The following is a 23,612-nucleotide window of genomic DNA, read 5'->3' as shown; positions in this document are numbered from 1 at the left end:
CTCTATCCTACTCTACTCTACTCTACTCTACCCCACTCTACTCTATTCTACCCTCCTCTACTCTACCCTACTCTACTTTATTTAATTCTATTCTATTCTACTCTACCCTACTCTATTTTACGCTACCCTACTCTACTCTACTCTACCCTACTCTACTCTACCCTACTCTACTCTACTCTACTCTACTCTACTCTACTCTACTCTACTCTACTCTACTCTACTCTACTCTACTCTATTCTACTCTACTCTACTGTACTCTACTCTACTCTACCCTACTCTACTCTACTCTATTCTGCTGTACTCTATTCAATTCAATTCTATTCTATTCTACTCTACTCTAATCTACTCTATCCTACTCTACTCTATTCTACGCTACTTTACTCTACTCATTCTCTTGTTTTATAAGTTGATAAACCATCAATTATGCGTGGAAGAATGAAGGAACAAAATAGTTTACAGTAAAAACTGTTTAACTTTGTGAAGAACAGATATTGATTTGGAATTTATTTACTTTATTGTTTCTTCCAACTCAATTTTTTATTAATTATCACTCCACAAATTTCATGTACGATACTCCTTCAACTTTGTCATCATTAATCAAAATTGTTATTCCATCCTTTCTTCAACATCTTTTTAATTTCTTTTTTTTTTTTTTTGGTTTGTTTAGGTGTGCAACAACAACAAGAACTGTCACTGTGAGGCTCACTGGGCACCACCCTTCTGTGACAAAGCAGGTTTTGGAGGGAGCCTGGACAGTGGTCCCATCAGGGTCGCAGGTAATCTCTCCAGTTAGTCACAAGGTTAAAAACCAGTTTAGTTTACTTACAGAGGTCTGTCTTCAAGTTCATTAGTCATGGTTTCAGTCGGAATATAATATTTAGTCCAGTTAAAAAAGTAGCAAATTGCTGAACTAATTCAGTGCAATTTGTCATAATTCTATCATAGTGTCAAAAGACTTTCATTGGTTATTTTCTTATTTTTAATCTGTTGTCTTAAAAAGAATCTTTAACTTTATTCAACATTTTTCAACTTATCAAAGTTAATTTTACAATTTAAAAACCATATAGATTTCAAGTAAAAATAAAAATCCTTTGTGCATGTTCACAATCAATATGTATTCTCATTTTGAATTGCATTTGTATGTTTGTGTGCTTTTTTCTGTGATCAGACAGCAGGAATGTGACCGTCAGTGTGCTGGTGGTTCTCCTCACTCTACTGGGAGCTGCTCTGATCGTCTCCATCAAGAGGAAAACTCTGCTCAACCTGCTGGTTTCCAATAGAAAGAACCCGATTGAGAAGCTCAGGTGAAAATTCATTTGGAAAATAGGATGAAAGACTTGTGCAGTTCAGAGTTGGAAAGTCTTTTCTTGGTTACAGAGCGGAGAACAGTGCGGTCAGCGGACCGTCAGCACCAAACCAGCCTCCCCCGGTGACCACATCTCCGTCTCGGCCTGCTCCGCCTCTGCCGCACAGCACCACCATCTTTAAAGTCACCTCCGTGGATCCGAATTCTGCGTTCGACAGCCGCCTCACAAGCACACAGGTGCGGGAATCTTTCCAAACTCTCCAACGGCTTAAAACACAAAGTCCCTTTTCATCCAGACTCAAGTGCCGTTTCTACACAAATGGTGTCTCATTCAAATCCAATTAAAGGATCCCTTTGACTGATGTGGAGGAGACGGCAATAATAGGGTCTGTGGCGAGCGGTGTGTTCAGGACACTTGAATGCGTTTGGTGTGATTAACAGCTGATTATTCAGAGAGAAATTGACCTATCTGGATTTTGCCACATGAAAAATGCTGATGGGGCTGCAGTCTCGCCACGCAAAGTCATTTTCCAGCTAATAATTGCAAGACAGGGAGCGCTATTTTAGCTGTAATGACTTGCGCGGCCACATCTCCGTACGGCTTATCCACTCCATTACCGCCGCGACACGGTTTGTAACAGGAAGCCATCCGAGTGATTTAGGGTTACTGAAGGATGGGTGTCGGAAGAGACGGCGTTGGGGTTGCAGGGAGTGACGCGTTAGCAGGCGTTTTTCACTTAGCGGCATGTGCTTTTGATTTGGCGAGAAGAGAAAGGTTGTTTGATGTAAGCACAGTGCAGGTGAGGTCATTTTCCAGTTGTCAGAAGCTGTGTTAAACTGTCACATGATTGTGTGTGTGTTTGTTTAAGCCGTGCACATCTGGCTCGGTCTAAATATGAGGGGCGCTTCTAATTTAGTGCCATTCGGTGTCAAGTTCCCCCCTTTGGTGTGTGTGGTCTGTTAAATTAGGTTAAGCAGGCGCTTATGGGACAGTTTTGATCTTTAATAACTCACCCAAAGAGGAAATAATGAGCAGCCAAGTGGGAGTGATTGATTTATGTGTCTTTGACAGCATCAGGAAGCACCCCAGATGAAGTGGGGGGGCTGTTTCTGACAGGAAGCAGATGCTTTAGCTTCTCCACTTTTATCTTTCCATAGTCTCCTCACCGGGGGCCAGAGGTGGGGCCCTCGTCCTATCCCTCTCACAGTCTGCGCCGGCTCCCCCAGTGCCCCCCGGTTCACCTCAGCCATCCGATCCCGCTGTCTCTCACTCTCTCCCTCTCCTCTGGGCTCAGACAGCCCAGGCCCCCCCTGCCTCCGCCCCACCGAGCCACCCAGCCGCACGTCCAGGCCCCCAGAGGGGCGTCATTTCGCAGCGTGGGACACCAGAACTCCTACAGGATGGTCATGGTGAGGGAACTTTCTGTTTGAAACATTTGCAGCAGCAACAAGTGTTTTATTTATGTATCCTGTAAAAATAAAGTTTTGTACAAACTCTGAAAATGTTCGAGGGTCCCAAACCCTCCAAGAAAAACACAAAAGGTTCACATAGTGAATCAAATGGGGCCACAGTTTGAGTGAGCAACGAGTGCAAACTTCCCAGCGTGTTAGAGCCTCTGTCTTCAGGTTTGACTCCGCTGGAGTAAGTCGTGAAAATGGAGAGGACGCCAGAGGTTCCCTGGAGTTCAACCTCTCACTCTCTGCGGTTCTCAAAACTCTAATGGGGCTTTTATCTAGTTAGACTGGCACCTCGTGAGGCAGCGAGCCAAAGAAAGACAATCTGAAGGAGACAATTTGGGGAAGACGGATTTCAGGTAATAAATTTAAGTCTGTCAGCCTTCCAATTGCTGGGACAATTTCTGTGGCTCATTTTTTTTAATTCAATTTAATTTATATAAAATTAGACTATAAAATTATTATTATTACTATAAAATTGTTAAAAGTAGGGCTTTTATTGTGAAAAATGAGTATGTACTGCTTTACTACTATGGCATTTATTTTTTAATGATGACCTAACTAAATGACTAACCTAAAAAAAATGTAAATTTGTGTGTCATAGTAACTTTGTGTTGCCATCAACAAATAAATGTCACAGTAAAAAAAAACACATTTTCAAATTTCACAATAAAAGCTCTACTATAACTATCTTCTTTTTAAATGAACTCAAAATTAGCTTTATTTTGACAGATTTAGGTAAAAATTATGTGTTTATTCTCATTTTTACTTGATTCAAGATACATTTAGTCAGTATAATGGCATAATCAAAGCTTGTTTCAGCATTTAAATTTTTGATTATGTCATTATAATGACTAAATGTATCTTTAATCCAATTAAAGCATTCACTTCTGGCATTAGCAATAAAATAATAGTAATGTTTACTGTGTTTTACTGGTACTTCAGCCTCAAAGTTATGCGTGCTATTTTAAAACTTAACCAGTGATAGATTGGCACCATATCCAAGATGTGCCACTTTTATATATATTTGACAGCTGAGACAGACTGCTGCCCCCTGCAGCTCTGAGAAACAGTCTAGGAGTATAAAAATGAACAAATTAACGTTCTTTTTCTATTGTGCAAACATGTTTTTTGTTTCAGAGAGCTCTCCCATCCCTAGAGTTCGCATCAAAGACGTACATGGATCTACTTGCTTACAAGTGGATGCATCAGAGCAGGGAGCTCTGTGTATTTTTTACATCACATATAGGATATTTTTAACAACATTTCTTTGCCTGTTCCTGATTCATAACTATTTTAATAAAGATAAGCAATTTAAGCTTTATATGTGTCCTCTACCATTAGAAAAACACCCCAAGAACACACAGTTTTCCTCTGAGAGGGTCAAAATGTACGATTTAGAAGAGGGAAATTTACAACCAAATCCAATAAATAATAGTCCAAAGTGAAAACTGAATAGATATATGAAGAGTCACAGATTTGAGATACAAAAACATATAGAAATAGTTGGGGAAGTTTGTGTTTTGTTCAATAAAAGTTTTAAAATAGATAAAAACAAGTTATCAGATTAAAATGTAATTTCTATAAGATTTAAGGATTACTAACAAATAAAACATAATAAAATCAAGTTTGTTTGTAAAGATATTGAAGGTTGTGCACCTATAGGATAAAATATAGTTTGGCTCTATATATGGTGAGATTTGAAGTTTTTTTTTGCAGATGCCCGTTGAACAGGTGTCGGGCAGCAGCTCTTGGCAGTATTTCTGACTTTTGGAAGTGGATCCTCTCATCCGCTCCCATTCAATGTCAGAACGTGAATCCTTCTGGCAGCACACTTCACTGTCAGTATCTTTAGCAGCTGTTTGCAGCGGCTCCAGGATCTTGACAAGCGACATTAACCATAAGTGAAGGCTCCCTGCTGGGGGCACTGAAGCGTCGCCTCCCCCCTCGGGTGGTGAGGTTTGGGGTCAGCCGTGCTCCGGTGCAGCCGTTCCGTGGCTGTTTTGACACATTTTTCTCTCTTCGTTTGACTTTCATCTGCAGCGGGGAAGTGTTTTGATGTTTTGGGGCGTCGCTCAAGGTGGCTTTTCTCGGCTGTCAGGTTGAGCTGTGAGCCTGCAGATCTCCACACTGTGTTTTCTAAAGGAGATTAAAACCACATGATAGCTTTTTCTCATCACATGATGCTGAGACTGGGATGCCCTGCTGCCTGAAGGAGCAAAAAGCAAATGGATATGTTTGTGTGTGAGTGCCCCCTAGTGGAAATCCTTGTTTACTACTCTGACATGTGTTGAAACAGGAGCTGGGGAAGCCGAGTCCACCTCAAAAACCTCTCCCTGCTGATCCGAGGAGCTCTCGTTTGGTGCATAGCCCCTCTGCAGGACAGGGTAACGGTGCAGTCCAAGGCTCCTCATGTTCTGCCTCCAAACCTGCCCGACATCCCAACAGGTGAGATCCCACCATTCCCACACATTCTCATTTTAATTTACTTCTGCTAACAGATTCTGTTTCTACCCTCTTTAGGCCAAGTCCCAAGCATCCTCCCATACTACCAAAGCCTTGTATTATTGCCAACGTTAAATACAGCAGCTGAGACTTTGGCTTAAAGGGACATATTGGTTTTACACACATAAAAAAAACAACTTTGCACTATAAAAACTGAAGACCTTAAGAGGAATGATGGCATCTGTGAGGTTTTCCATGTCCCTTTGGTGCTCTGTCTCTAAACGGTGCTACAAGTCTGCGCTCAGGTACATGTAAAGTATTTATATTCTGTATTTATTACCACCCAGTGCACTGTGCCAGACACTTTTACCACATGGTAGCAACTTCATTTTTTTAGCTTTTATTTTTCATATAAATAGACTATTGCAATGTGAGTGACAGAAGGAAATTGTAAAACTGCAGAAGTTCCTGTTTTAAACAAAGGGAGTTCTTTGCAATATGAAGTATCTGTTTTACAGGGAAAAGTGAAAATAGAGTTTTGTGCAATGGCCGACGAAGGGTTGTGTCTGTAGCAGCTCCAAATTGGTCGGAACTGCCACACGGAAGTGGGAGTTGATGGTCGGGAGGAAGCACCGGCCGCTGTTGGTGATCTCAAACTAATCCTCAAGAGGCCGGTCTGTCTGCGCTTCATATCTGACAGGAAGTTTACTCATGAAAGGGTGTTGGGTCTTAGAAACAGCTACGATTGTCTTAAAGATCTGAACTGTGATGTGAAGGTCTAACATTTACAAGGGAGGCTTAGAGCCACCAGGAAAACTTTAAAATAAGTAATACAACAGGAAAAATATGCAATTTTATGAGAAAAAAAGTTGTAAAATAAATGTCACAATTTTACAAAAATAAAGCTTTTAAAATATTAGGAAAAATTGTGTACTTTCATTAGAATTTGGTCGTAAAATTGTAAGAAAAAAGTTATGAGAGGAAAATTATGAGGAAAAAATGTGCAACTTTAAGAGAATAAAGTTGTAAGATGATGAGAAAAAAGTCATTTTAACTGAATACATTAAAAATTTTATGAAAACGTAATTATATGCAAATAAAGTTATAAAATTCTGGAAAAAAGCTGTATTTTTACAAAATAAATTAATAAAATTATGAGGATAAAAGTCATAATTTTAAGGGAATAAAGTTTTAAAATGATGAGAAAAAAAATTGCAATTTTTGAGGAACTAAGTTGTAAAATAGTGAGAGGAAAATTCACATTTTTTTCAAGAATAGTTGCAAAACTTTCTGAGAATAAAGTCATAAAATTATTAGAAAAAACTTATATTTTTCTTTAGTAAATTCATAAAATTACGAGGAAAAAAATAATTTTATGAGCATAAAGTAGTATAATTATGAGGAAAAGAATGTATTTTCACTAAATGAATTCATGAGAAAAAAATTTGAGAAAAATGTTGAACTTTATGAGAATAAAGTCATAGAATTGTGTTGTAAAAAATGTTTTAATACAAAAATTGTGAAGTTATAAGAAGAAAGTTGTATTTTTACTCATACAATTCAAGTCATGCAATTATGAGAAAAAATGCATTATTTTAAAGTTGTATAAAATTATGAGAAAAAAAAATATTAGAATAACATCATAAAATTGTGAGAAAATGTTGTAATTTTATGAGTTTAAGTCAAAATTCTGAGGGCCAAAAGTTGCAGTTTTTTTGGAAATAAGTTAGGAAATTGTGAGACATCATTGTCATAAAATGTTGGCTTTTTTTCTCATAATTTTACGACTATTCATTTAAATTTTTGACCTTTTTGTGTTTATAATTTGACAACTTTTCCTCTTATAATTTAAGGCCTTTATTCTTATAAATGTTTTTATGGTGGCAATAATACTCCGTTGTAAACACGATTTAGGAAATCATGAGTAGCTGGATGGTAAACTCCTTCAAACACGTTTTTTTAAGGATTTCCTTTCTAGCATCATAGACTTTGGGTTCACTGACGGCAGCATGGAAGCATTTCCTACAAGTGTTTAAAGATGGATTTTTACTTTTTTTTTTTTACAAATACTCAGATGAACTTGAAACTGACACATTTTTTCGTCCAACGAGCCGCCGGACATCTGTTTCTCCACAGCCAACCCTTCGTTTATTTGAATGTGTTCTTCATTTGTTAAAATCGCTTTTTTATCTAAAGTAACTGAACTTGGATGGCAGCACATCATAGACACATATGCATCTTAACAGCAACATTTTGCAGATGCATCAACTCTTCACCAATGTGTTGGTTGGCCTCGATATGAAGGACTTTTGTTACTTTTGATACTCTCATCTTTCTAATAATGCACTAGCTTTGTTTACTTTGCCTTCTTAATTGTGTGTTTGAATGTGATGACGATGCACAGCAGTCGGGGTTAGTCACACCTTTGAATGTTCCATCTGTATTTGTCATGTGTTACAGGTGTTTTCTTAAATGGTTCGTCTTTTCTTGTTTTTTTACAAAGGACTCTGTGATGTGTACAAAAAAAGTCAAGTGTCGATGTGAAGACGTTTTTCTGAACACACAAGCAGTATTAGTAAAAACCTTTGAAACACAAAAACTTGGTTGAGTTTTATTCATGCTGTATACAGCTTTGCTTGTGTTGTGTAGGAAGACAGGTACACAAAGTGTGAACACAACCTTAAAAAGTGGCTTTTTATAAGGAAAATCTACTGTTTGTTTGAATTATTCTGTCATTTTTCTGTTTTTTTATCTTTACATATTATGACTATCATCTACAATCCTTATCACAACACGAAATAAAAATAAAATCATATTTCAGTCAAAATTGAACTTTTTTTGTTATTTTTATTTTTCCCTTCAGTGTATCTTGATAAAACCGACAACAAAGCAATCACATGTGAATTGTTGCTTTGATTGAAGTGATGAAATAAAAAGAATTCCTACATTTTTCTGTGCTTGTGCTGATTTATCTGCTTTTGCTAAAGTTTAGCTAATAGTTTGATGAAATGTGTGAAAGAATATTTTTTCTCTAAATAACCAGCAGTCAAATTTGAATGTTGAAAACAAATATTGTCTAAATTAAAAAAAAAACCACACCGATTAAAATTGTGTTTTGGGTGTTTTAACATGTTCTTGTAGCATTTTCTGTAAAAGAAGGACATTTAAAAAGGAAATTATGCTCAAAATACCTGTTTTTGAGTTTACTTTTATTAATATTGTTGTGAATCAGAAGCAAATTAAAAATGCTGATTTAAAAAAATCCTATATGTGATGAAGAAAATACACTGGACCGGCCACTAGTGTCTTCATAATCATGAAAAGCTGGATGCAGATAATGAGAAAGATCCAATTCAATTTTAAGATTCCTATATTAGTTTTTGTTTTCTGGTTTAATCTTTACAACAGAAAAAAGAGGATTCTTCAGGTGTCAAAGCTTCATCCCTCTGACTAATGGAGGAAAGCCTTCATTGGATTATAGCAGCATTGAGGCATCAGTGTTGGAGCTCCGTGTTTATGTTGAAACGGCTTCATCCACGGCTCATTTACATGAATAAATCTGAAGAACAAAACTGGAGGAGAAAATAAAAAGAGATTCATTTTCCATAATTGGACTTTTTGTTCTTTGTGAGATGAGGAATTCTATGAAGTCAAACAGGAAGATTAGATAGAATCTTATCTCAGACATTTAAGTGTGAATGTATGTGTAACTTCACAACAACAAAAAAGTAGAAGAAATGTGTTTCATCTTTACTTTGAGACTCATTTTCTGCACTTTTCCATCTTCTAACAATTTTAAAAAGCTTGAGAGCTCAATCTGAGAGGTTTGGCCTTTCCTCTGTGCTCTGCTCCATGGGATTTTAAAGGCCATTTTTAGATCCACCTTCTGAGCCAACGAGTCGGTCTGTGTGTGTGTGCCTTTTTAAACCATTCCTTCCATCTCTCCGGATTCTGCAGGACTCTGCGGCGTTTCTCATCATCTCGAGCCGCGTGGTTTCGGGTGAGGAAGCTCTTCTGATGAAGACTGCCCTCCTCTGTTTGCTTAACCTCCAGAGATCCGGTCATCTTTGACCTCAATCTCCTTTTTTTTGCTTTATGGAAATTGCTTCTCAGTGACAGTTTTTCCTGTAAGACTCTTTTTTTCTCTTGGTCATTGAACTGCAACACTTCTTTTTTTATCAAGCATCCTTTATTTTTTAACATTTGTCTTCAGAACTCTTTCATTTTTCTGCAGATGTTCTAAAATACATTTAAAATCCATGTAATCCCTATAATAGTAATTATTATTAATTATCATATCATTTGAATTAATTGAATTTTAATTGATCTCACAATTGGGAAAAAAAACGTTTTATTTGTGTAATGATAATGTAGGAATTCATAATTTAATTAAATGTTCAATTTAAGACCCAAATAAAATCATATAATCGTAAATTTAAAGTGGATTTGGCTTTAATCCTAGTTTTTCCCCCTCTTTTTGAGGATCAAAATAACAAAAAAAAATGTCAATATATTTTAACTTGTTCAAACCAAAACTTCATTCATAAAAGATTTCAGAATTTCAAAATAAAATAAACAAAAAAAAACATAAAAGATTGGAAAGAAAATGTGCCAAACAAGAAAAAAAAGCAGTTAAATTTCACTCATTTCAATGATGATAATCCATATTATGTCTCACACATTCATTCACATGTGACTCTGTGGATGATACCCAGCAGATTATGACAGGAGCACGTGTGAGCGCACGCGTGCGGAAAATTACGCACTGGTGCGCTCGGCGCGTCACAAACAGCTTCCCCTCCATGGCTCCAGCTCTTCTTTAGTTCCCATTCATATTTTTGCTTTCTTTCTTGCCCCATAATCCTTTCATCACTATTTTCTTTGCGTCACCATGTCAACTTCTGAGGAGTTTTCCGCTGACAGTGAGGAATGTCCGGGTGAGGACTGCGCCGGCTTTGGAGACGATCTGGAGTTAAATCAGTTTGATGGGTTGCCTTTTTCTTCTCGTTACTACAAACTTCTGAAGGAGAGGAAGACTCTGTCCGTGTGGGAGGTCAGGTCCCAGTTTGAGGAGTCTCTGGTTAACAACCAGGTGGTGGTTGTGTCTGCAACTGCAAAAAGTGGGAGGAGTACACAGGTAAACACAAGAGTTTAGATCTTTGATTAAACCTAAATGTGTTTCTGTGTGCATCAAAATACTGTACTCACTTTTGATAGAAATAGTTGCAAAAAAATTGAATCCATCCATCTTATGGGACAAGTGATTTGTTTTTGATTGTGCTGCTGTGTGAACAGAAGCTGCCCAGCTCAGCACATGATGATGTTGTCTCTGCACAAAGGCTCCACCAGGCCTGTCAGGGGACAGTGCTGCTAAGCTCTGATCCACTGGAGCCGCCACATGCTGCCAAAGCAATTTTGCAACACAAACATATAACATATCTGCTGTCACTGTTTGTTTTGCTGCGTGCATTTAATCCTGACAGGAGGATGACTGAAGTTGATGCTAAATACTTCCTCTGAGGCACACCACCAACTCTTGTCTTGCAGATCCCTCAGTGGTGTGCAGAGTTCTGCCTGTCTGCACAGTATCAGCACGGCATGGTTGTGTGCACGCAGACCAACGGGCAGCAGGCGGTGGATCTGGCCCTGCGCGTGGCTGATGAAATGGACGTGAACATCGGCCATGAAGTGGGCTACACCATCCCTATGGAGACCTGCTGCTCCTCTGACACTGTTCTGAGGTTTGATCTCAGTTTCATCTTTATTTTGTCACTAAATTGGCATCCTTTAAAAATCCAATCCTATCATTTTTTAATCTATTTTAAAAGCGTTCCCAGTGTTTTTTAAAATTATGATTATACCATTTTCAGCCAGAATCATAAAACCTACGTCGCTTTCTAATTGCTGTAGAGCAACAGTAGTTCATTTGAACTTTTCTACACCACAAATATGATCTTTTCCAAACTGCATTTTTTTGTCTGCTCCCGATTCACAACTATTTATATAAAGAAATGCTCAGAAATACATTTTTAAACGTAATTTTAAACGTAAAGTTCAATCCCAGAACATATTTAAATTGATAATTCTGCATCTTCTCAAGTAGAATCTAATATATTCTAATCATTTGGTTGCAGACACACTTAACATAAAGCAGTAGTCTGCATAATAATGATATATTGTACCTTGTTGTTTATAAAAACATGTGAGCAGGTTAAACAGCAGTGGTACAAGAATGGAACCAGGGGGACTCCCACATATAATCGGGTGTCTGCTTTAAAAAAATAAAAAATAAATACTTTTTTCTTTTATAAACTCTTCATAGGCGCAACAAAAACTTTTTTCTGTTTGTGTAACAAAATAATGTTATTTCCTATTTTTTTAATATTTTGGGTATATTTTAATCTTATTTCATGTCTTTATTTGACTGTTTTACTTGAGTTTTATGGTTTTAAGTTTATGAATCTCTAAAAATAAAGTTTACTTATTGGGACATAGAGAATTCAAATTTATTTTAACCTTTTAAAGTTTGAAATTTTCTGTTATTATTTAAATATATTTTTTTTTAAATAGCTCTTGTATTAAGAATTACAATAAACCAATCTTAAAGATAACTTTTGCAATTTTATATATATATTTTTTTATATATTTTTTAGAGTCTGGAATTAATTAAAAAAATGACCAAATTGCAAAGTGGGAAAAAAATTAATCGTGATAATTCGCGATTAACCTTTTTTTGACAAAGTATTTGCCGACCACTAACCTATTATCTGTGAATAATCACAATATGAAATCACACGCAAAACTTTACATTTAAAACATTAAGACTGTCAACCAACTGAAAAAGAAAAGATATATATCAGAGTTTAATCACACTTTTGTGTTGTGACTGATCACTAATAATCACAATGTTTTACTAGGTACATTTTATGAAAATATGGAGCTTTTGAACAAAAACAGGCTAAAGAGAAATCTTTCCTTTATTTTTATTGATTGAATTTTTTATATTTATCATGTGTTGACCCAGAAATGTAATGTGAGTGTGCAAAACACAACAATAAGATAAGCAGAACTCTAAAAACTTTTACGTCAGCAGTATTACTCCAACAAAACAAAGATGTTGACAGACAGTTAATCCATTTGCGTTAATTAAAATTAACCCATTTATTTAAGTTAGATAATCACATGTGTTAAAGTTCACAGCTGTAATATTTAGTTTTTTTTCCATTAGGTACTACACTGATGACATGTTGCTCAGAGAGATGATGTCAGACCCGTTCCTGGAGCAGTACGGAGTCGTCGTCATTGACCAGGCCCATGAGCGGACGGTCAGCACAGACATACTGCTGGGTCTCCTGAAGGACATCCTGCTGCAGCGGCCTGAGCTCCGAGTCGTGGTTCTCACTCTTCCCTCCATGACGAAGAAGCTCCTCAGACACTACGGCGGCGTCCCGCTCATCAGTCTGGAAGCCTCGTCTCCTGCCGAGGTGGTCTGCAGCAACAGCAGCAGCAAAGACTACTTCCTGTCAGCACTCAGGCTGGTGCTGGACATCCATCGGACCAAAGAGAGTGGAGACGTTCTCGTGTTTTTGGCCTCCGAGGAGGTAAGAGACGATTCAGGCTTTAGAGAGGTTTTCCCTTTTATGCTATAAATTTGAGTTTAAATGCTCCTTTATAGGAGGTTTCTAGGGCATGCAGCATCCTGCAGAGTGAAAGCTCCAGGTTGAGAGGGAATCTGGACCAGTTGGTGCCTGTAATCCTGTGCTCAAGCCAGCGAGAGCTCATGACTGAGCAGTCAAGCTCCACAAAGTCCAGGAGGGTTTTCCTGTGCATGCAGCAGTGGGAGGACGTGTGGTGTACCCCCCAGTCTGTGAGCTTCGTTGTGGATACGGGGCTCCAGAAAAAAATGGTAAATGATCAGTTTGCTGAACAAAAACACGTCGAATTGATTTCTTTTTTCTGATCAGACTTCATTTTTCTATCCTCAGGTTTACAATCCAAGAGTGAGGGCTTACTCTGAGGTCCTGCAGCCCGTCAGTCGGTGTCAGGCGGATATTCGGAAGCAGCTCTCTGCACCGGCAGGTATTATGCTTCCAGAACAACATAAACCTTAGAAAACTGTGTCTAAACTTGACTCAAATGTGTTCCTCAGGTAAATGTTTCTGCCTGTATTCTGAGGACGGCCTGACAGAGACCCCCCCTCAGATCCTGGAGTCCAACTTCACACCGACAGCTCTCTTCCTAAAGAGGATGGAGATCGCAGGACTCGGACGGTGTCATTTCATCGACAGACCAGGTGAAATATGATTTCTGAGGACAGCAGAGTTTTAGGATATTTTGTGTTATCCTCAACTCAGCAGAAGTCCTGCCAGTTGGAGGATTTTTGCCAAAGAAGCGGATGAATTTGCGGTGTGGTTGTTTGGGCCCGCTCTCCTGTGCTTTAGCTGAGCTGACAGCTCAGCCGATCCCTTTTGTCTGAGCCCAAACCCAACCGAACGTGAACACAACAGAAGCAAACTCATGACAGATTACACAACACTTCCCGTCTGGAAAAAACTGTGCGAGTAAAAGTTCGAAACTGCAAACCTATGCATGTTTGAATGAGCTATATCAATTTATTCCACTTTATTCCATTTCAATTGCTCTTGCGACTTATACTCTGGAAAATCCGGTAATCGTTTTGATGTCCTGTTGTAGATCCAGAGAGTCTGATGCAGGCCTTGGAGGAGCTGGATTACCTCGCTGCCTTAGACGACGATGGAAACTTGTCCGAAATCGGCATCATCATGTCTGAAATCCCTCTGGAACCTCAGATGGCCAAAGCTCTGCTGGCGTCCTGCGAGTTTGACTGTGTGAGCGAGATGCTGACGATCGCCGCCATGCTGTCAGGTAAGCGCTTTCCACCGTATCTGTCCACCTTTTTTGATCGCACTTAAAATTTTTCTTTTTTTTTCTGTTAAGCACCAAGCTGCTTGTTGAAACCATCCTCTGGAATGAGCCATGAAGCGGCCCGCTGCCGTGCAGCGTTTCAGCACCCTGAAGGCGATCACTTCACCCTCATAAATATCTACAACGCTTTCAAGCAGAGCCAGAGGGAACCACGTAAGAGTATTGATCAACTTTTTAGTCTAAACATTTTACTTTCAACATTTGAAGGTGGACGCTCCTCCTCGTCTCCTCAGCTTGCAGCTACAAATCATTAAAATTAATTTACCTGTTCACTAAAAATGAACTAAATTCCAAAGACTGTGAAACGCTTAAAATATTGATCTCTGTTTAAAAATAACATTTTATTAAAAAAAATGTTAATTTCATTAATAATTATCTGCGAAAGTAGGAAAAAAAATTAGATTTTTCTAGATCAGGGGTCTGCAACCTGAGGCTCTTTTGTCCCTCACTTGTGTCTCTTTGGTTTTGAAGAAAAAATGCAAATTATTTAAATAAATAATGCTTTTTTTTGTTTTCGTTTATTAAGTTTTATCATTTATGTTTACATATTTAACATTTGAGATATTTGACCAAAAGGATGGAAAAAGCTTTAATCTACTATTATTAGAAAACATAAAATCACATGTTCTTATCTTCTGCTGCAGTTGCTGTTAAACAGCATACTTCAAATAATTTAATTACAATTTTATGCACATTTTGTGTTAAAAAATTGGTATTTACACCAATGTTGTTTATGAAGAAAAAAAGATGAAGTCAATGATAGAAAATGCCATCTTTGACTTTTTTCATTTTTAGTTCAGTAAATCTGCTGCAACAGGAGGATCTAGTTTATATTTTATTTTGAAAGAAACGTGTGTGCTGCTGTCAACAGTGAAATTAGCTGGATTTGTTACATAGAAAAATATGACGCTTAAATGTTTAAAACTGCATGTTAAAAATGAATGGCATCATGGTCACAAAAGTGGGACTTTGTGGCTCTCTCTGGGTTTTGGTCTGTAAGAAACTGGACCAAACGGCTTTTTTAGCATTAAAGGCTGCAGACCCCAGCTCTAGATGAAATGTTAAACAACAGTCACTATTTTTTTTAAATTTGGTGTCGATGATGAAGGACAAACTTTTGCTTTCACTCAGATGTAACTCCGGAAAAATGGTGTCAGGACCGTTTTCTGGATCATTCTGCCCTGAAGACGGCTGACGTCATCCGGTCAGAGCTGACCGACACTCTGAACAGGATCGAGCTTCCGATATCAGAACCCTCCTTTGGAACCAAGACAAACACTTGCAGCATTAAAAGAGCTCTGTTGGCTGGATTCTTCATGCAGGTACAAAAAAAAATCCCATTCAATCACAGAAAGAAAAGAAAAAAAAAATCTGTAAGAATCTGGTTTTTTTTTAAGGTTGCTCGAGATGTGGACGGATCAGGAAACTACTTTATTCTGTCCCATAAGCACATGGCTCAGGTCCACCCGCTCTCCTGTTACGGAGCTCAGTCCCACAAACTGGGGCTTCCAGAGTGGCTGCTTTTTAATGAGTACACCCTGTCAGAAAACAACTGCATGAAAACAGCCTCACAAATTTCCCCTCAAATGTAAGTCTGCGTCATTTTCTGCAGATTATATGTTCCTATGTGGCTTAAATCTAAAGTGTCAAATATTTGTACCATAACCCTTTCTATGTATTCCCTTCTTCTGGTTTAGGTTCCTTCAAATGGCACCTCTGTACTACTTCTACAATCTGCCTCCCAGTGAGAGTAAAGACATGCTGCAAGAGCTGCTGGACTCAGAAGGATGCAGCAACTGCAAAGAAAAGACCCGAGCTGCAGGAATGAGCAGCGACGCAAACGGCTGCGCAGCTGCAACGCAAACTCAGGACAGATGTGCGATTATGTGAGCTCAGCATTGTACGAAAAATGTTTCCACAAAGAAGGGATTATTTTATCTCCATCTGATGAAACAAATGCTGCTGAAAACGTCATATTTATAGAGTGGAATAATTATTTTCTGCTTATAATTTGAAGATATGAAGGTTATTTTAATTTGAGACTATAAAAGTGGCTTTAAGTAATATTTGGAAACATTTTAGACAAAATTAGCAAATTTTTAACACTTTCAAATGTGAACTCTTGAGGTCATTCTATCTGAGATCAAGTTTCTAGGACTAAAAAAAGGATGTGATGCATTAAAGCAAATAGGAAATGATTTGTTTTGCTCTTTATTCTTATAGTCTTTAGTTTTATAATCAAAAATATTACAGGAAAATAAAACAGTATTTTGCAGTTTTTCCACCAATTCTGTAAAAATGTTGAATTATGATGTAAACTGTGTCCAAAATTGAAGCTAATATTTGAGGAGTTATAATAAAAGATTGAATAGTTTAGCTTTAGTAATAAATTTGAACTGCTGTCAATGATTTTTTTGTAAATATAAATGGTAGTATTTTTATGAGCCAGCCTCCATCACACGGTCAGGTATTCCTTCAGCTTGTCCATGATAGCAGGTATTCTGTCGGTGGGAATCAGCATCACTGTTCTGAAAGGCTTCATAGGAACGTCGTCAAATGACCACCTGCCAGTCAAACAAGAGTCCGCCTCTTCCTGGACCGAGTAATGGAACTTCACCACAGCTTCCTGTTGAAGATAAGAGACAGAAACTGAAAATCGTCTACTTGGACCAGGGGGAAGCATGTTTTTTTTTGGCATGCACGCTACTTTTAGAATAAATTAATAATTTTAAAATGTCATAAATGTGTTGTTAATGAAGATTTTACTTTAAAGTGAATCCAACAATTATTTTTGAAATAAATTGATATGTTTAGATGAATATGTGAAGTTCCTCTGTCATTTTTCTTTACCAACAGCTGGTTGAATTAGACCCATAAGTTCATAGTTGTCATGTCAACAGGACTGCAGCCTTCGGTGTGCTGACAACAAACGCTCCACGTGTGTTCTGTTGGCTTAGAGTGACTGACCTCCGACCAGTTGAGGAATATATGTCATTTTTGACAAATTTCTGAAGTTTAGGAGGAAGAAAAACTCAAAATTTGCCAGCAGAGTGTTTAGTAGGAACACGTACGTGGAGGATGTTCAAGTGGCTGTCAATCATAAATCACTGCACATTTATTTTTCATTCTATCCACACTTTCTTTATTCTCAATCCGACATATTGAGGCCCCCTGATCTACAAAGGTTAGAGTATGGAACTGTGACTGCACATACCTCGTAAAAGAATTCCTCCTCTGCATTGACAAACATGTACTCCTCTTTCGGAGCTCCTCCTCTGGACTGGATATTCTTGGATGCTTCTTTGCAGGTCTTGCTGATCATCAGGCAGTAGCAGCACCTCCCACTGGGCTTATTGGTCCTCTGAGCTTCAGCTATCTCCTCCCTAAAATGCATTTTCAAAATTCATTCTAAATTAATTTAAATTTACAACATTGTTGAAATTTTAAAATGGAACTGACTGGAGCTGCTTGTGCAGTGGGAGGGCAATCTGTGGGGGTACGTTGATGAAACGCTCGCTCAGCAGAAGCCCAACAGGCTTAGTGGTGTCACTGAAGATCTGCTCCAGCTGTTCTGTTACACTATGAGAAGCGTTCTTTCCACACTGGTCCAAAATCAGATCCTTCACTTCCTCCACACACTGCACACCCTGAAAACAACAAATCAGATTTTTTTAAATTAAACTTTCATTTAAAGTCAGATCATATTTTGATCAATTTTTAAAGATATTTTATACAACTAATTATCCGCTTCTAAATCCTTACTTTTCTCTCTGTGAGGTTCAGCATAGAAATAAAACCGAATACTTCATCTGGATCTTCATCATCACTGTCCTCTGGAACCTCAGCTTGCTGAAACAGAGATTAGGCAAAATTAACATCACCAATTAATCAATTAAAGACAAAAACTGCATGAAGGAACTCACCCTGATGACACTTCCAATATGGTTCTGCTGGATGATCATGTCTGTCATCTCTGATGTGTTTACATGAGCTTTCAGGAACACCTAAAGTCAAACAGAAACATTAGCCCAAGCTGAATAGCACCCCCTTTAGCCTTAACCAATGATTCACACTGCACAAACCTGCTGCAGAAGCTTCTTTATGCCACCAAAGTCGTTGTGTGATATGGTGTGAGCTTCAAAATCCACGGTGACCTCCTGAAAAGGTGCAAAAAGGAGAATATAGTTGATTTGAAACGCTACAGAATTTAGAAAATGCAGGCGGATAATCAATTTAAACTTTCTGTTGACATTAGCTAGCATGCATGCTAACTAGCTTTGCTAACAAGTCAGCGTTCGTCCCATATCCTGTCACCTCGTTAATTTCTTCTGAGGCGTCGCTGTCCTCCTCCTCCTCGGAATCCCCATCATCCTCGGGGTTTTCATCTGAGCTCCCACTTTCCTCGGGGTTTTCACCTAAACCTACTGCTCTTTTCTTCGCCGAAGAAGCCATGCTGCACAGAGAAACCCGCGTGTCATATACAGGGGGCGTGGCTAGCCTAGTGTAACAGCAAAGAAACTACTGTCGTGAAGCCACCGGGATGTCGGTAAAAAAAAATATTCCAAAATAAATAGAACACGGGCAAAATATGAGAATCTCCGGACTTTAAATGTTGGTCGTTGAAGTTTCAGGGGCCCATTATTTGTTGTATTTTCTGGAACTACTCTGTTTTGGTTTTGTCTTGTTGTTGATAAAGTTTTGCAGTGACATTTAGAAAAAAAGGAATATACCACTGCATTTTCAAGCAGGGGGTGACTTCTTTTTTACTTATCTTCATTAAAAATGTATTTCACCAAAACATTATGATACGTACTTTAAAATGCGATTGAAATACACATTTGTAAAGACAGTAAGACACATTTCATTATAAGAACGTTTTTGAAGGAATGCAGACGTTTTGCCTTTGTACTACCTCCCCATCAAACCTTCTAAATAATGGTACCTCGCCTCTATAAATAATTCAGGCTGCGTTTATTTTTTTTTTTAATATTTGTATTCAATTTTAATGTATTTTATATTTTATTTTTTTATTTATTACCATTCAAGGTATATGCACAGACTCCTCCCCTTAACGTCACGCTCATCTTTTATAAACAGGAAGCTAACTGGAGCGGATCAGCTGCTGCTTGCTAATGTAAACACTTCGACTGTCGAGGATGTGTTGTCTCCCACCGGTCTACCTGTTGGATTAACTAAACCAAAAGTATCTCAATACATTGTTGCCGTGTTTGCAATAATGAACAGCCCTCTAGCCGTGACTCAGCAGCTTCGTTATCAGCAGGCTGCATGTAGCAGCATAAGGGTGTAGCTTAGCTAAATCAGATCATTCAGCCTTTCTGCGAGTCCTAACTGTATCTCTGCGGCACTATTTCTTGTTTATTATTACTATTATTTTGAAAGGATGCACGTGTTGCTTCTGAAAGAGCCGCGAGAAGAGGCTTCTGGACCTGATCCATACATTAAGGTAGATGCAAGCATCAGTGTTCTAGTAAAGCTTTAATTGCAGCCTAATATACATGATTTTATTTTGAAGGAGCTGGCATCACATGGACACAAAGCTACTCTAATTCCAGTGCTGTCATTTAAGTTTGTCTCATTAAACACCTTGGCAGATAAGGTAAAGCCTGTTCTCTTCAAAAATATGTCTATATCTGAAGTTATTAGTCACAGATTGCTTAAAATTTTCTTCTTTTTCAGCTTTTCCAGCCAGAAAAACATGGTGGCCTTATATTTACTAGTCCTAGAGCAGTGGAGGCTGTGAAAATGTGCTTAGAAGAATCCAAAAAAAGAAAAGAAGGTAGAGCAACTCAATTGCAGCGAACATTACTGTTATTTTGTTAAATAAAAATCTAAGATTTTTTGATGAAAAATGTAATTATGTTGTTATTTAGAGTGGAGCAAGTTCCTGAGAGATCAGTGGAACACCAAACCCATCTATGTGGTTGGAAAGGCAACCGCTGCATTAGGTGGGTGATCAAGTTTTTCTTTTTTCTTTTGCTTGTTTTAGGGTGTTTTGCGATCCACGAAAACCAAATATATGCAGAGTGTGCCAGACTTATGTCAAGTCATCTGAGGTTTTACAACCAATTGTGCACAAGTAATAGTTTGCTGCCACACACTTTGAAAGGAAACCAGGTGCTGGCTTTTCCTAATATTTGCCTCACTTTTACAACCGCTTTTTTTCTTATTTAGTTGGTGTTTAAATTTTTGTGTTTTGAAGGGATACAGGGAGTGAAGAAAAAATCCTAGAATTTATCCAAGGTTTAGCCTAAACCTTAAAAAATACAAGAAAAATAAAAAAAAGTAAGAAATAACTGTTGCACCTTAATCGTACAGTATTTAAGATCCTCAAAAAATAGGTGAAATCTAATGGAAACATTTATAAAAAGTCAATAATCTCTTATTGTTAAGAGTTTCAATGTAAGAAACTGAAACTAATAATTGTTCTGTGCATGAAATAATTTATTGAACTTGATGGCAATCCCAAATGTAACTGCAAAATAAACTGCAGCAGAAATTGTAATGTGTTCAGAATGTAAAACATTTTTAGCTTATAAGAAAACATGAAATTGTTAACTCTATAAAAAGCAAAGAAAAGAGAAATTGTGGCCAACTATAAAAATGCCTAAAAGCAAACTCATAGTTTTATGAAGTTTAATAAGTTGAAAAGTCTATCAAAGTGCATTTGCTGCTGAACTAAAACAGTTATGTACTGTAAATGTTACATTTCTGAACAATGCTTTCAAAACAAAAGACCCAGTCCAATAATAATAATTGTGTTCTTGTGGCATTACTCTCATGATGGAGAAGAAAATGAACCCATAAGAACCCATGGTGACATCAATATAACAACAAAATACCAGAAATGGTCTATGTGACTCTCTTAATTTGTGGTGCATTCAACATCATTTTTTTAATTTAAAGGAGAACATGTCTGTGCCTTTTTGGGTTAAGATAAAAAATATGTTTCTGAGTATTTCTTAATTAAATCATTGTGAATTAGGAGCGGATGAAAAAATGCTGTTTGAAGAAGAGCTATTTTTAATGAACTACTGCTGCTTTGCAGAAACCATGTCCTAGAAAATGCTACCTTTTAAACAAAAAAAAAATCCCTAAAAAACGGTATAATCACAATTAAAAGACTACTAGGAATGCTTTTAAAATAAATCATAAGGAGATCAGTGTGGGTGTTAAAAGTTGTTTTTTTTTTTTAGTCAGAATTTGTGACCTTTACTTTATGCCAGACAGAGTTTGTGCTGTTTTTTGTTTCGTTTTTGTTTTTCCTTTGGGTTTTTTTTAAATATATTTTTAATCTTGAATTTGTGGTTGCAGCAATGAGATGAGATTAACAGCAGGTGATTGGGAACAAATAGGAATGTCAAGTTCAGAACCTGTGTGATTTCCATGTTACCCTCCTGCAAGATGCCCTTGTGTGGTTTTTCTGCCTTTTTTTTTGCTTTTAGGAATTACACATCTATTTGTTTTTCTAAAAATGTTGAAGTAGTTGTTCTTTTTTTGTTTGATTTCCCCCTTCAGTCCAGAATCTGGGTCTGACCCCCTTAGGAGAAGACACAGGAACAGCAGAGGTCTTATCACGTGTCATCATTGAAAGTAAGTTTTGATTTTTTTTGCAGCTTTTTCACTTGTCTTAGTAACTAATGTGACCTTGTAACTTACTCCCAACTTAGGAGAAGACACCAACATCCCTCCACTTTTTTTCCCATGTGGCTCAATCAAAAGAGAAGTTTTACCCACGGCTTTGAGGGAAAAGGGTAAGCCTTTCCCCTAGTTGCGCCTTACAAATAAAAAAAACCCTCAATATTATGCAATCCCCTCTGGGGGTCTCACTAATTATAAAATATAATGATTGTACTACCTTTTAATGCCGTCAGCTCTCTTTGTTTGCAGGAGTTCCCCTCGAGACGCTGACTGTCTATCAGACCTCCGAACATCCCGATGTGGAGAAAAATCTGAGGAATTTCTTTACTGAGCAGGTAAACTTCCCTCTTTGTGTTTAAAAAAAAAAAAAAAAACTCCACACATTTTCAAAATAAAATAATTATTTGTGATTTCTCAGGGGATTCCAGCATGCGTTGCTTTCTTCAGTCCCTCAGGAGTTAAGTTTTGTCTGGAATTAATATTGAGGCTATCAGGCGATCGGCTGACTCAAATAAAGGTACGGTTTCCATGCCAACAGACACAAAAAGATGTGAATAATACATACCTTGGAGGTCTGTAATTTATTTTCAGCCACTTTGTTTCCAGTTTGCAGCCGTAGGGCCTACCACCAGAGATGCAATGGCTGCCGAGGGTCTTTGTGTGAGCTGCACGGCGGAGAAGCCGACAGCCGAGCACCTAGCAGCGGGGATATCTGACGCTCTGCTGTGACCACCTGCAACCTCAGATCTGTCCTGTTTCAGTGTTTCCTGCATTATTCATAAATGTCATGTTGTGTTGCTATTTTATGCACTGAAAAATGTTGACTCTGAGAGGTCAAGAAGTCCAGTTTAAGTATATTTATGTGAAAAAGGCTTTTTAAAATTAAACATTTGGTTGTTTTCTCAAAGCTGTTTTTTTCTTTGTTTTGTGGCTGTGTGTTCGGACTAAAACTGGTGTTGACAACTTTTATTGTCCACATAAAAGTAAAAGGGGGTTTATTTAAAGACTGCTGAAGCATGGATAACACTTCCATGGAGTTCAACTGATTTACTTTTCACGCACCAATGAAAAAAAAAAAAAGTGGGTGACCTTCAGAGAGTCGGGAGGCTTTAAAAAGGCCAACTGCTTTTTGAGTTTGTGGTAATTTTGCGTTGAGCTTGAGGAGAAACAACGTCACGATGCTGACTTTAATCCAGCGGATCGTTTTGCTTTTTTTGGTACGCATTTGTTCAGTTTGTGGAGAGAAAATTTTCCATCTTCGGGATCATTCAGATGTTCTTCATTCTGCCAGTGCTCCTGCAATAACTGACATATACACAGCAGAGGTATGTTTTGTTTGTTTTTAACTCTTCCATCATTAGAACAGACAAACTAGTGCTGTCACAATCAATTATTTTAATAGTCGACTAATCACCGATTATTTTTTGGGTCATGCACAAACTGGATGTAAAGCATGCATCTTAACCATCATTAGCTTTAAACTAGCTAAAAATTAAGCTAGCTAAAAATTAGATGTATAGTATTACCTGCGATAATGCTAGTGTGAATGCTGTAAGCTAAATTTGGCCGCTGAAGATGCTAGTGCTGATAGCTGAAGATGCTGAAATTGATAGCTGATATCATTGAAGTTGATAGCTGAAAACGCTGAAGCTAATAGCTGAAAATGCTGAAGCTGATAGCCAGCTAAAATATTAGCTAAATCTGAAGTTGACCTCAAAAACAGAAAAAAGCCTGAATTAGCCAAAACAGCTAGCATGCAGCTGAAATATAGATAAACTAAAAAAAAAAAAAAACCTTTGTA

General features: G+C 37.7%; 4 protein-coding genes across 6 annotated transcripts in view; 3 read left to right on the top strand and 1 right to left on the bottom strand.

The window, feature by feature from the left end:
• The window catches only part of LOC112154517 (disintegrin and metalloproteinase domain-containing protein 12), a 106,732-nt gene extending 98,927 nt beyond the window's left edge, over nucleotides 1–7,805 (top strand). Inside the window, exons 19-24 of the mRNA XM_024285519.2 lie at nucleotides 668–776; nucleotides 1,169–1,304; nucleotides 1,378–1,543; nucleotides 2,465–2,716; nucleotides 5,061–5,209; nucleotides 5,285–7,805. Of these exons, the coding sequence (XP_024141287.1) occupies nucleotides 668–776; nucleotides 1,169–1,304; nucleotides 1,378–1,543; nucleotides 2,465–2,716; nucleotides 5,061–5,209; nucleotides 5,285–5,354 (882 nt within the window). The 3' untranslated portion in view covers nucleotides 5,355–7,805. The remainder of the gene's footprint in view (nucleotides 1–667; nucleotides 777–1,168; nucleotides 1,305–1,377; nucleotides 1,544–2,464; nucleotides 2,717–5,060; nucleotides 5,210–5,284) is intronic.
• A 2,186-nt stretch (nucleotides 7,806–9,991) lies between these two features.
• On the top strand, nucleotides 9,992–16,350 carry dhx32a (DEAH (Asp-Glu-Ala-His) box polypeptide 32a). The gene is made up of 11 exons (XM_024285317.2): nucleotides 9,992–10,343; nucleotides 10,754–10,947; nucleotides 12,435–12,807; nucleotides 12,882–13,112; nucleotides 13,192–13,285; nucleotides 13,356–13,499; nucleotides 13,901–14,092; nucleotides 14,165–14,305; nucleotides 15,284–15,474; nucleotides 15,550–15,740; nucleotides 15,850–16,350. Exons 1-11 carry the CDS (start codon nucleotides 10,098–10,100, stop codon nucleotides 16,040–16,042), a joined length of 2,190 nt encoding a protein of 729 aa, XP_024141085.1. The 5' UTR covers nucleotides 9,992–10,097; the 3' UTR covers nucleotides 16,043–16,350.
• On the bottom strand, nucleotides 16,348–18,800 carry LOC112154418 (BRCA2 and CDKN1A interacting protein). The gene is made up of 7 exons (XM_024285320.2): nucleotides 18,467–18,800; nucleotides 18,235–18,309; nucleotides 18,076–18,156; nucleotides 17,915–18,001; nucleotides 17,612–17,799; nucleotides 17,367–17,535; nucleotides 16,348–16,778 (listed from the first exon to the last, which is right to left on the bottom strand). Exons 1-7 carry the CDS (start codon nucleotides 18,602–18,604, stop codon nucleotides 16,608–16,610), a joined length of 909 nt encoding a protein of 302 aa, XP_024141088.1. The 5' UTR covers nucleotides 18,605–18,800; the 3' UTR covers nucleotides 16,348–16,607.
• A 362-nt stretch (nucleotides 18,801–19,162) lies between these two features.
• Nucleotides 19,163–22,718, top strand: uros (uroporphyrinogen III synthase). 3 transcript variants are annotated; one of them, XM_024285322.2, is made up of 10 exons: nucleotides 19,179–19,286; nucleotides 19,553–19,616; nucleotides 19,686–19,769; nucleotides 19,850–19,949; nucleotides 20,044–20,118; nucleotides 21,689–21,763; nucleotides 21,841–21,924; nucleotides 22,061–22,146; nucleotides 22,230–22,328; nucleotides 22,418–22,718. In XM_024285322.2, coding segments are annotated over exons 1-10 (792 nt in total). In that variant the 5' UTR covers nucleotides 19,179–19,284; the 3' UTR covers nucleotides 22,541–22,718. The 3 variants fall into 3 exon arrangements, with proteins under 3 accessions (XP_036072988.1, XP_024141090.2, XP_024141091.1); XM_024285323.2 differs by having other exon boundaries at nucleotides 22,403–22,718; XM_036217095.1 differs by having other exon boundaries at nucleotides 19,163–19,616; nucleotides 22,403–22,718.
• The last annotated feature ends 894 nt before the right edge of the window (nucleotides 22,719–23,612 follow it).

The sequence above is a fragment of the Oryzias melastigma genome, linkage group LG19 (genome assembly GCF_002922805.2).
Source record: "Oryzias melastigma strain HK-1 linkage group LG19, ASM292280v2, whole genome shotgun sequence".
In the NCBI taxonomy this organism is placed as follows: domain Eukaryota; kingdom Metazoa; phylum Chordata; class Actinopteri; order Beloniformes; family Adrianichthyidae; genus Oryzias; species Oryzias melastigma.
This window is presented reverse-complemented; position numbering and strand designations above follow the sequence as displayed.